At 36.9% G+C, this 11,967-nt stretch overlaps 2 protein-coding genes across 2 annotated transcripts; both read right to left on the bottom strand.

Moving 5' to 3' along the window:
* Positions 1-1,347: 1,347 nt before the first annotated feature.
* LOC141799875 (uncharacterized) lies at positions 1,348-2,743 on the bottom strand. Its single transcript, XM_074682271.1, has 5 exons — positions 2,452-2,743; positions 2,244-2,336; positions 1,995-2,078; positions 1,736-1,867; positions 1,348-1,631 (listed from the first exon to the last, which is right to left on the bottom strand). Exons 1-5 carry the CDS (start codon positions 2,714-2,716, stop codon positions 1,348-1,350), a joined length of 858 nt encoding a protein of 285 aa, XP_074538372.1. The 5' UTR covers positions 2,717-2,743.
* Positions 2,744-7,667: 4,924 nt separating this feature from the next.
* On the bottom strand, positions 7,668-9,122 carry LOC141798782 (complement C1q-like protein 2). Its single transcript, XM_074680624.1, has 4 exons — positions 8,867-9,122; positions 8,617-8,709; positions 8,060-8,191; positions 7,668-7,951 (listed from the first exon to the last, which is right to left on the bottom strand). Exons 1-4 carry the CDS (start codon positions 9,120-9,122, stop codon positions 7,668-7,670), a joined length of 765 nt encoding a protein of 254 aa, XP_074536725.1.
* Between the last annotated feature and the right edge of the window lie 2,845 nt (positions 9,123-11,967).

Below are 11,967 nucleotides of genomic sequence, written 5' to 3'. Positions count from 1 at the left end.
TTGGTGCATAGACTACACAGCTGAATGAAAGAATAAAGCCCAACCATCATCCAATCCCAAGGATACAAGAGATTCTGGACAACCTAGTTCACTGCGTTGAACCAGGGAAAAGCAATTCATCAGGGCTTCATGAACAAGAAAAGCGGAGTCTGCACAGCATTCATCACAATGTGGAGACAATGAGTGAGTTACAATCCCCACTCCATGTCTTAAAGCTGGAATAATCTCAGACTGGTTTCTTGAACATGACAATGAGTTCACTGTACTCAAATGGATCATGGATGGATGTTCAGCCGACAAATCTGCAGCAACTGTGTGATGCTATCATGTCAAGATGGACCAAACTCTCTGAGGAATGTTTCCAGTACCTTGTTGAGTGTATGCCACGAAGGATTAAGGCAGTTCTGAAGGCAAAAGGGGGTCCAACCCGGTACTGGCAAGGTGAACCTGATAAACTGGCTGGTATGTATGTATGTATGTATGTATGTATGTATGTATGTATGTATGTATGTATGTATGTATGTATGTATGTATGTATGTATGTATGTATGTATGTAATGGGATCTTGAATTATTATCTAGAGGAGAGACTTTTTCAAGATCACTCCTCACGGCCCCTTCAGTATTCCTGGTATCCCCTGTATTGCTGTGGCTCTGGGGTAGAATTCTGTGATTTGAGTTTTATCATTTAGTTTTCTTGTGATTTAAAAGAGAACTCAATTTTAAGAAATGTATGCAAGAACTCCATTTAAAATGAAAATGTGATTAAACAGAAAGAAAGAACCATTATAGAAAACATCATCAATCAAGTTTGAAATAAGGGTGTCTTTATTTCATGTTGTTGTCACTTCAGAGTAAGTGGTTCATACAGCTGTTGTTCAATGAAAACAGTTCTTTTAAGTTTGTCAATGATTTATAAAAGATTCATTTAAATGTAAGAGAACAAAGATATTATATTTCATGTCTAACATCTTAAAAATGCAGCTGCTGTAACACTTTGTCATCCACCCATATGAAACATAGATACTGCGAATAAGACATTTATTTGTCTGCAGTAAACCAATTTCCATATTTTATTTCATGAACTCTTACTTTTCTTGGTCACTACTGTTGGAAAATTTCATTTCTAATAAAGAATTTGAATGCAGAACAGAAAAAAAGATGGAGACAAAAATGTTAAAAATTATTTCTGATTTTTATATCAGTGTGATATTTTGTTCTAGTGCTTTGTCAAACAGCTTACTGTGAAGAAAAATAAACTGTTATTCTATTAACAAGAACTGAAACACTTCTGGTGTGAGTGAATGTTTATAGATCAAAAAGAAAAATATGAACAAATTTTTCCATCTTACATGGTGAAAAGCAGGTGACCACTGAAAATGCTATGGCGATTACCACTATCATATATCCTTGTGTTCTGCCAAATACGCAGAAACACAACATCTCCAGTCTCAAGAAGTAAAGTTGCACCTTTAGCAGAGCTCCCAAAGTGGGAAGGCTGATGCTCATATGCACTACAAACAATCTCTCCATTCTTTACCAGCTTAGCACCTGTAGGATGTGAATCATGTCCATGTGAACCTATGTAGACCTCAAAGTGATAGGCTCCTCTCACTGGTGCAATGAAGAAACCTGTGTGACATAATTTGACAGTAAATGTCAATGAGCAACTGTCAACTCCAGCTAAACTATACAAAAAGAAAAAGACTGATTATTCTGTGGGTAAATGTAAATACCTGTGTTTGGGTTGTAAGCATTTCCAATGTTTGAGATGACATGTCTGAACACCAGAGGAGTTTCTGTGTTAAATGGTCCAGTATACCCCTCACCTGAAGCCAACAGAGAGGCTGAGAAAGCCACCTGTTTGACTGAGAGAGAGTGGGATTGTGTTTTGTTTAAACTCACCTGATGCAACAGTGTGGCCAGCATTTATTAGATGTTGACGAATAAAATTAAAGTTATTGATTAAACTTTCGGTTCAGTTTTGTGTCTTACCTTCACCATCTCTCCTCAGAGCCTCCACCTGGTTCTCTGTGACATTTGACCTGGCTTTCATGGTGATCAGCTCTGCTGCTTGTGCTGGAAAAAAAGAGTGTTTTCATTACATGGTGGATGGTTCAAGTCAAATTTTCAGGTTAGAATCACCTGAATGTATTGAACCTTCACTTGTTTCTTCAATGTTATGGATTTGTTATGGGTTCAATTTACACATTAATCAAAGTCTCTATTCTTTCAACAAAATACCTTGATGCTGTTGTTTCAGCTTTTCCAGCTCACTCTTCTGTTTGTCTAGCTCAGTCTTCTGTATTTCCAGTTCCCTCAGTTTAGCTGCCTGTGCTTCAATAGGGAAATAAATGTTCAACTACACACTTGAATTTTGCTATGTCAATAACTAAAAACAGTAAATACTCATCCGTACGACTGAATGTCTGTGGTGCATCATTCACTGTACCTTCATTCTCTGCCTGTAAGTGCCTTATCTCCACCCTCTGTTCAGCCAGCGAGGCGCTCATCTCTCTCAGCACAGCATGGAGGTCTGGTGGACAGCTCGGCTGATGGTCCAAAGCATTTTTCTGATCACTTCTCTGGGGCTCATCCTGTTTTCCAAGAGCAGAAACTTCATTGTCAGAGTCTGTTTGAAGCTGAGCTGTGGACAGAGAGCAGATCAGCAGCAACAGCAAGAAACACATCATCATCTTCATCATCATCTTCTTCATTCTTAAAGTGTCAGTCTGTGCAGTTCTTCTCTTCCTCTGTCAATCCCAGCCTTAAATAGTGTCTTATTCGGATCAATCATTACCAGAAGTTATTATCAGAAAAACATTTAAGATAAGAAAGAAGCAGTGATACATGCAGCGTAATGTTCTCTTGTTTAACTAACAGACTTGTTTTAGTTTCACAGAGAAAACTGAGGTTGTTTTTTCAGCACAACAGAAATTATCCTTTTTTTTCTGAAAAGGTCAAAAATCCAGCCATGCCATAACAGAGGAGTATTAAAATAAATCAATGATTGATGGAAAAAAAAGGAGAAACTGTTCACATTTTGGAAAAAAAAAACAGGCTCAGGCCTATGATTAAATTTAGGAGGCAGCGTGTAGGAGCCCACAACTAAAAAAGAACAGTCACATTTTACTTTGGGATCTTCAGGTGTCAAGAACTGAGTGGCCAAATAAATGTGAGGGTCTAAGAGGCAAGTTTTGAAAGCTAAAGAATGGTAAAACATAAATGAAGCCAGTGGAGCGAGAGGAATGCAGACGGGACATGCTCAAATTTTTGGTAACCTCTTAAAAAAAACTGTCATTAAATAAAAAGATGAATAAATGTATCAGAGATACAAACTACTTACATGCTGTTTTCTTAGTTTTCAGAATTCTCCCCATCATAAACCTTTTGGATATAACTTGTTTTTATATGTTTGGCTTTGTACTGCTTGTTGGCACGTCATTCAGACAGCAAAACTTATTCAGACATAACTTTCCTTACTTTAAAACCTTATATCTGTCTATGATTCTATAGTGCATTATCAACTATGTATGTTAATAGTTGTTGCAGTTGGAGCTGAAGGAACTGGCCGTCGGCCGCAATGATGAGATCCTGTAATAATAATAATAATAATAATAATAATAATAATAATAATAATAATAATAATAATAATAATAATAATAATAATAAAACATGTGTATAACTTCTCTTCTGATTGCTGAGCATTCAACTAACATTTTTAACCTTTCCATCTCATCTGGTGTAATTCCCAAAGTATGGAAAACTTGCCACCCAATCCCTTTACATAAGAGTGGTGATAAGAGTGAACCCAATGATTGCAGGCTGATCTCCAAATCACCCTGCTTAGCAAACATTTTAGAGTCTCCTGTTAATCATCAACTCAAGAAATTTCTCTCCACAAACTCTGTTTTAAACCCACAGCAGTCTGGGTTCAGGTGTATGCACAGCACTGTTTCTGCTGTCACTCTTGTCATGAATGATATTGTCAGTGCCTAGGGTGGAAAAAAAACATTGTGCTGCTAATTTTGTAAACCTCTCCAAGAATCAAACCCCTGACCTTACCACTCTACCAGTGAGTCACAGCAGCACCCATTCGACAATGTCAGCAGTGCCACATGTCAAACCAGGGGGGAAATGGCAGCACGTAACACTGGGCAGCAGGATGTCGTAAGAAAACACCTGCAGCTCCTGTGGGAAACGGGCAAAAGTAGGAGGAACATTAGTTTTGTGAATGGATAGAAACAAGAGACTACATGGACAAGAATAGTGAGATAATGCAGAGTACAGAGGAGGATTCATCGTCAATTATGATCAAGATAGAAGAATATGAATGTGAGTGTGTGCGAGTGTGTGAGAGAGAGAAAAAGGTTAGGAGAGGGAGGTTACCCACAGATGAGGCCTCTCTAAAGACTCAAAGAGAAAGCACTGCGAAGCTCCTGTTGATGTGAAGGACATGAGGAATGCTTATCAGCAGCATTTAAATTCTGCATTACTCTGATCCTCCCCAAGTCCACCAGGCTCACTGCAGCCCCACAGAGACCCCATGGAAGGCTCTTGTAAAGACACTTAATGACTAGTATGTCTCTAAAGTCCTTGTTCACCGCCTACTTAAAGCACTGCATTAGCACTGCATGTCCACAGGGTGGTGCTGTTCCACTGGGAACAGGTTTTCTCCATCAATCATGGGCATCTCATTTACTGATCTTGTTTCATCTGTAACCGTAGAGTCAACGACATAACAATGATAAATGTTACTTTCTTGTTTTGTTTGAATCTGAGTTGTATATCTCCTCTGTTATGTTTATTGAAAGCATAAAAATAAAATTAATAATAATAATAATTGTGCACGACATGTTTAGCAGTCGAAATGATGTCAAGTTGTGAAATGCGTATCAAATTAAAAAACTTGAGAAAAAAAAAGAAAAAAAAAAGGAATCCGTAGATGCACTTATTGTACATGTGGTTAGGTTAGTAGGTTTGACTTCAAGTTCTTGACTGCCTTACAGGTGGCTCTGAAAGACATAGAAAAGACTTTTGGGACGAGACATAATGAAAAAAACAATAAAGGATTGTAGAATAATATTGAGTGATTCTGAAATTGCAGTTCTTTTGATGCTTGTGATTATTGAAGATGTACTTCAGAGAAAATTAAATGAAAACATGTGACAGCTTTAATGCTATAAATTGTAACAAAAAAAATCTTCACTAAAAGAGCTGTGCGGGCTTCTTGGAAAAGTTAGCATTGTTTGTTTGTTTGTTTTTCAGAATAAAGACTCTGTTTCCCATGAGCAGTTGCACCCACTGTTGTGAGGATGTGTTCCTTTTAAAGGCTTGAGTTTGTTTTAAAGCAAATGAACAGAGAGTGGATCTTTTTAACATTATACGTTTCTTTGTTCAAGACAATTTTTCACAAAATAGTTATGTAGAACTACTTTTTGAAATGTGACATCAACCAAACTTTGGAGACTCAGTTTGTACCATAATTTAGTAACTGGCAGTACTTAGCAAAACTTACAGCCCGGTGCTTTGAGACGTGTCAGTAACTTATGTCAGTGAATCCTCATTATGTCCGACCAGTGCTCATCTACCAACTCCAACCTCACCAACCACAGCTAATGTAACCTCACTCTTCATTTTATTGAAAGTTTGAACGGACCACTGTAGAATAACTGCTGCATGTGGGCTAAATTAACATTATGACAAACAGTTAACCCGTGTTTTAGCCTTTAGCACGTGCACTACTTCCACAAGTCAGTCTGGTCCTGTCTTTACTGACCCGGAAGATGAGAAATAGCATCAAGAACTAACCGACTTTGGTGCTGGTAATCTCATTTTAAATTGTGGATTAGGATCAGGCAAATATCAACAAGTGAGACTTTTTCTAAAATCTCTTGGAAACCCCTCACAGTCCCTTCAATGTTCTTGGTATCCCCTGCACTACTGTGGTTCTGGGATAGAATTCTGTGAGTTTTTTCATTTAAGTTTCTTGTGATTTAACAGAGAACTTAAATTTAAGGACTGTTAGCTTCGTTCTGTATTTCTCTTTTTCCATTTGTGTCTGCTTAGGACTTGCAGTTTTTTTTTTGTAACTATAATGGGGTTGATCTAAGACTGTGATCTTGAGTGGCTGTGGTTCAGAGTCACCATCTTTTAATGTGAGAAACAGGGATTCAATCCCAGCTCCTGCAGTCACATGCTGAAGTGTCCCATCACAAAGTTGTACCTTTGTTTGCATAAATGGATATTTTCTAGAAGCAGAGAAATTGCTATATCATTAAGTTGCCCTGTGACTGAGTGTACTTCCTAAGAAAACATAAATCTGAATGAATGTTTGATCTTTTGATTTAATGTCTGTAAAACCTCAAATTAAAATTTAAATGGGATCAAACAGAAAGAAACAAAGAACCATGATAAGAAACTTGGAGTTAGAAGTATAGAAACGATATTTTGTCCTGTATACTAGCTACATACAGAATAACAATAACGTCTTGTTTAAATAAAGAATTACTTATTCAGCTTTGGAAAAATACCAATACTAAACTTTGATTAAATATCAAGATGTGTGTTTAAATGCAATTTTCATTGTGTGTAAAGCAAGTGTGATTTTGAGTTTAAAGCTATTCTAATGACATAATTGTGGGTAAACTCATTATAAATCAATGTTTAAACCTCCACATGACTGACACTGCAGACAGATTCTATGAACCAAATACTGGGATTCACCCCCAATGAAATATCAGAATTAAAATTTGATCTGATGACAGGAATGGGAAAAAAAAAGAAATCTTTGAGAGATGGTTCCTAAAAGATATAATCCTCCCTTGTTCATATATAACCGACAACATCTGTCAAAGTGACCTCTGTTGGTTTGTCTACAGGCTGAGATGAGTCAGCATTTATCATAAACCCAAGAGGGCAAAGCAATATGAGAAAGGGACTTTATTGGAACTTCCTCCATTAATTCAGATCAATAATCAAATTAAAGATAAGGAAGGAGCAGTGACATGTGCAGTGTGATGGTCCCGTCTTTACTGACACAAACTAAAGTGCTCAACTAGTTTCACAGAGATCACTGAGTTTCATTTTTTTATCTTCTCACTATATCTCTCTTTTGCTCTTGCCACACACACACACACACACACACACACATACACACACACACACACACACACACACACACACACACACACACACACACACACACACACACACACACACATATATATATATATATATATATATATATATATATATATATATATATATATATATATATATATATATATATATATATATATATATATATATATATATACTGCTGTAAGTACGCTATGCTCTTAAAGAAAAAAAATTAAGTTACAGAGTAAGCAGCTGGAGTATGTCAGAGCCCATTTCATTGTGTTGCTAGAGACAAAGTATAAACAAATAGGCTACATTTCTACTTAAACATCTGAAAACAGAAAACAGAATGGATGAAGACAAAAAAAACTTTGAAATTTATTTGTGCAAAGAATAAATCAGTGTGTCATTTTGTTTCCGTCCTTATTCTGATAAATGGCACCTTATAAAGAGCAAAAAATGATCTTCTGTTATCAAGTACTGAAATGCTTCTGACATTGAATATTTTTGTAAGGGAGCACAAAAATGTTGACTGATGTTTCCATCTTACATGATGAAAAGCAGGTGACCACTGAAAGTGCTATGGTGAAAACGATCATCATATATCCTTGAGTTCCGCCAAAGATGCAGAAACACAACATCTCCAGTCTCTAGTAGTAAAGTTGCTCCATTAGCAGCCTTACCAAAGTGGGAAGGCTGAGACTCATTTGTACTAAAAACAATCTCTCCATTCTTTACGAGCACAGCAATTGAAGGAATTGAATCATGTCCAACTGCAGCAATGTAGACCTCAAAGTGATAGGCTCCTCTTACTGGTGCAGTGAAGAAACCTGTGTGACATAATTTGACAGTAAATGTCAATGAGCATCTGTCAACTCCAGCTAAACTACACACAAAGAAAAAGTCTGATAGATTATTCTGTGGGTTAATTTAAATACCTGTGTTTGGGTTGTAAGCATTTCCAATGTTTGAGAGGACATGTCTGAACACCAGAAGAGTGTGTGTGTTAAATGGTCCGACATGCCCTTTACCTGAAGCCAACAGAGAGGCTGAGAAAGCCACCTGTCTGACTGAGAGACAGAGAAAGAGAGAGTTTGGTTTAAGCTTTCTGTAAATTTAACAGTGTGGCCTGCATCTTACAGGTGAATTGATAGATCAAGCTTTTTCACTGATCAAACTTTCAGTTCAGTTTTGTGTCTTACCTTTACCATCTCTCCTCAGAGCCTCCACCTGGTTCTCTGTGACGTTTGACCTGGCTTTCATGGTGATCAGCTCCGCTGCTTGTGCTGGAAAGGAGTGTTATGATGACAAAGTGTTCTGTTTGAATGTTTAGATGAAATGGCACTCTATAACTTTCTTTAAGTTTCACTGGATGCAAATAGAATTTTTAGAGTCAAAATTACCTGAATGTTTTGTACATTTATGTTTACTCTATGATATTCTGGGTTATTTAATTTACACTTTATCAAAGGCTTTATATTCTTTATTAAAACACCTTGAAGTTGTTGTTGTTGCTTTTCCAGCTCAGTCTTCTGTTTGTCCAGCTCAGTCTTCTGTTTGTCCACTTCCCTCAGTTTAGCTGCATGTGCTTTAATACAGGAATAAATGTTTTGATATTACTTTTTTATTTTTGTTTCATATTATTCCATTGATGTGTTGATTCAAGGAACTCTCTTTAAGGTATACAACAAAAAATAAATTATCATCTATATGACTGAATGTCTGTGGTGTATCATTCACTGTACCTTCATTCTCTGCCTGTAAGTGCCTTATCTCCACCCTCTGTTCAGCCAGCGAGGCGCTCATCTCTCTCAGCACAGCATGGAGGTCTGGTGGACAGCTCTGCTGATGGTCCAAAGCATTTTTCTGGTCACTTCTCTGGGTCTCATTTTTTTTTCCAAGAGCTGAATCTTTACTGTCAGAGTCCGTTTGAAGCTGAGCTGTGGACAGAGAGCAGATCAGCAGCAACAGCAAGAAACACATCTTCATCTTCATCCTCATTCTCATAGTGTCAGTCTATGCAGTTCTTCTCTTCCTTTGTCAATCCCAGCCTTAAATAGTGTCTTATTTGGATCAATCATTACCAGAAGTTATCATCAGAGAAACATTACTGGATCTTTACAACTTTGTCTATGTCATTGAACAAAAAATGAAAAAACACAGAAGACTCACTCAATGTATCCTTTATCTTATCCTTCCAAATAAATGAACACTTTTCCAAATGACCAGTTAACCAAAGTTAATGACAGCCACTTTGATATTTTCTAATGTATATATATGTTAAGAAAATCTCAAATTTTGTTTTTTTTGGAGTTGAAGAAACATATGACTAAAATGTGGGTTAATAGATTTTAAATCAACATTTGAACCTCCACATGAAGGATAACAGCAGTAAAGACGTGTGTGATTGAAGTGTGATTAAAGCACTAGAGGGATTTAACCTTCATCCTCACTGAAATTTCTCAGAGAGTGTGAACATAAATATCCCTGTAAAAGGAAAAAGAAGATCTTTTATTTATTTGGAAGTGTTTCATAATTAATATCATTCCTGCTTGTTTGTGTATTAAAGACAACATCAGAAAAAGTGACCTCTGTTGATCTGTCAACAGGCTGAGATAAGACAAAATAAAATAGATGTTTTTCGTTTTGCTTCCTCAATAAACATTAAAGATAAGGAATGAGCGGTCATGACTACACTGTCACAGTCCTTGTCTGACTGACACAAATAAGAGTATAAAACCATGAACTGATCCTTGTTCCTGTTTGCCGGAGATGACTGAGCTGGGTAGAGTTTTTGCATCTTACACTCTGATTGACTGTGTCCTCTACATGTGTCAGAAGTATTCTCTGACAAACATCTTGTCCTACTTTCTTTGAAGAGTGAAAAGTATCACTCTCTCTTGTTAGATACATGCCCTGACTTTGTGTTAAGAGTTATAAAACCAGATCACCTTTGCTCTGTAATTGAAATGTATTGATTAACAACCTCAGTTATCACTCTAATGGCTGTGATGGTTGAACACTTTTATGTGTGCCAGTAAAACCAGTGCACGTGCTCATTCCTTATCTTAAATTGCATGACTGATTAACAGAATTAAAGAGGTCACTTAAACTGATGTTGGCCTTAATCTATGAATAAACAGACGTGAGATTTTATTTTCTTTTTGTATGAAACACTTCTAAGTGATTTTTTTTGTATTTAACATCAAATCAATATTCCTACTCTGAAATTTTCCTGTTTCACTGATGATGAAAGTTCAATCCCTCCACTGCTTTGTACATAAAATTTGACAGTGCTCTCAGCCATGTGGAGGCTTACATGTTGACTTAAAACTTGTTGATCCATGTTTTAGTCATTCAATGTTTTTTCACATAAATGAGAAAATATTGAAGTAAATGTCTTTGACTGTGCTTAACTGATTATCTCAGAGTTGGAAAATATGATTTTGTCTAAACTATAAAGGATAAGATGTGTGTCCTTTTTTCTTTTCTTTTCTTTTCTTTTCTTTTCTTTTCTTTTCCTTCCTGTCTTTCTTTCTTTCTGTCTGTTCAGTGACATAGACAAAGTTGTAAAGATCCAGTAATGTTTCTCTATTGATAACTTCTGGTAATGATTGATCAGAATAAGACACTATTTAAGGCTGGGATTGACAGAGGAGCAGAAGAACTGCATAGAGTGACACTTTGAGAATGAAGATGAAGATGAAGATGATGATGTGTTTCTTGCTATTGCTGCTGATCTTCTCTGTGTCCACAGCTTCCGATTCTAACAACGAAGTTTCTGCTCTTGGAAAACAGGATGAGCCCCAGAGAAGTGACCAGAAAAATGCTTTGGACCATCAGCAGAGCTGTCCACCAGACCTCCATGCTGTGCTGAGAGAGATAAGCACCTCGCTGGCTGAACAGAGGGTGGAGATAAGGCACTTACAGGCAGAGAATGAAGGTACAGTGAATGATGCACCACAGACATTCAGTCATATAGATGATAATTTACTGTTTTTACCTTTAAGGTAGTTCACTAAATCTCAGTTAAAGTAAAAAACTAATAAACAAACAATAAAGTTAAATAAAAAAAAAAGTGTATTTCTCTATTAAAGCACAAGCAGCTAAACTGAGGGAACTGGAGCTACAGAAGACTGAGCTAGACAAACAGAAGACTGAGCTGGACAAACAGAAGACTGAGTTTAATGTGTTCAAACAGCAGCTCCAAGGTATTTTATGGAGAGAATGGGATCATGGGGCTTCTGATACTGCATGAATTAAAAAGCTCATGATATCATAGAATAAACCTAAACATTCAAAAATTGGTTAATTTTGATTCTAAAACTTTATTTTAATTCCAGCACAAGCAGCAGAGCTGATCACCATGAAAGCCAGGTCAAATGTCACAGAGAACCAGGTGGAGGCTCTGAGGAGAGATGGTGAAGGTAAGACTCAAAACTGAGCCGAAAGTTTGATCAAGGAATTTAAAATGTATTCGTCAACTTCTAATAATTGCTGGCCACACTGTTGCATCAGGTGAGTTTTAACAAAACACAATCCCCCCCTCTCTCAGTCAAACAGGTGGCTTTCTCAGCCTCTCTGTTGGCTTCAGGTCACGGTGAAACCGGACCATTTAACACACACACTCCTCTGGTGTTCAGACATGTCATCTCAAACATTGGAAATGCTTACAACCCAAACACAGGTATTTACATTTACCCACAGAATAATCTATCAGACTTTTTTTCTTTTTGTGTAGTTTAGCTGGAGTTGACAGATGCTCACTGATAATTACTGTCAAATTATGTCACACAGGTTTCTTCATTGCACCAGTGAGAGGAGCCTATCACTTTGAGGTCTACAT

The sequence above is a fragment of the Halichoeres trimaculatus genome, unplaced genomic scaffold (genome assembly GCF_033239565.1).
Source record: "Halichoeres trimaculatus isolate MK-OKI-2021-1 unplaced genomic scaffold, fHalTri1.1 fHalTri1_scaffold_11, whole genome shotgun sequence".
Classification (NCBI taxonomy): domain Eukaryota; kingdom Metazoa; phylum Chordata; class Actinopteri; order Labriformes; family Labridae; genus Halichoeres; species Halichoeres trimaculatus.
This window is presented reverse-complemented; position numbering and strand designations above follow the sequence as displayed.

Excerpts from the sequence above, each read along its gene's own strand:
- LOC141798782 (XM_074680624.1), bottom strand. The coding sequence starts at position 9,122 with ATGAGGATGAAGATGAAGATGTGTTTCTTGCTGTTGCTGCTGATCTGC. Across the intron at positions 8,710-8,866 it reads CTTACAGGCAGAGAATGAAG|CACATGCAGCTAAACTGAGG; the intron begins GTACAGTGAATG and ends CCTGTATTAAAG. Across the intron at positions 7,952-8,059 it reads TGCTTACAACCCAAACACAG|GTTTCTTCACTGCACCAGTA; the intron begins GTATTTAAATTA and ends TATGTCACACAG.
- LOC141799875 (XM_074682271.1), bottom strand. The coding sequence starts at position 2,716 with ATGAAGAAGATGATGATGAAGATGATGATGTGTTTCTTGCTGTTGCTG. Across the intron at positions 2,337-2,451 it reads CTTACAGGCAGAGAATGAAG|CACAGGCAGCTAAACTGAGG; the intron begins GTACAGTGAATG and ends TCCCTATTGAAG. Across the intron at positions 1,868-1,994 it reads TCTGAGGAGAGATGGTGAAG|TCAAACAGGTGGCTTTCTCA; the intron begins GTAAGACACAAA and ends ACTCTCTCTCAG.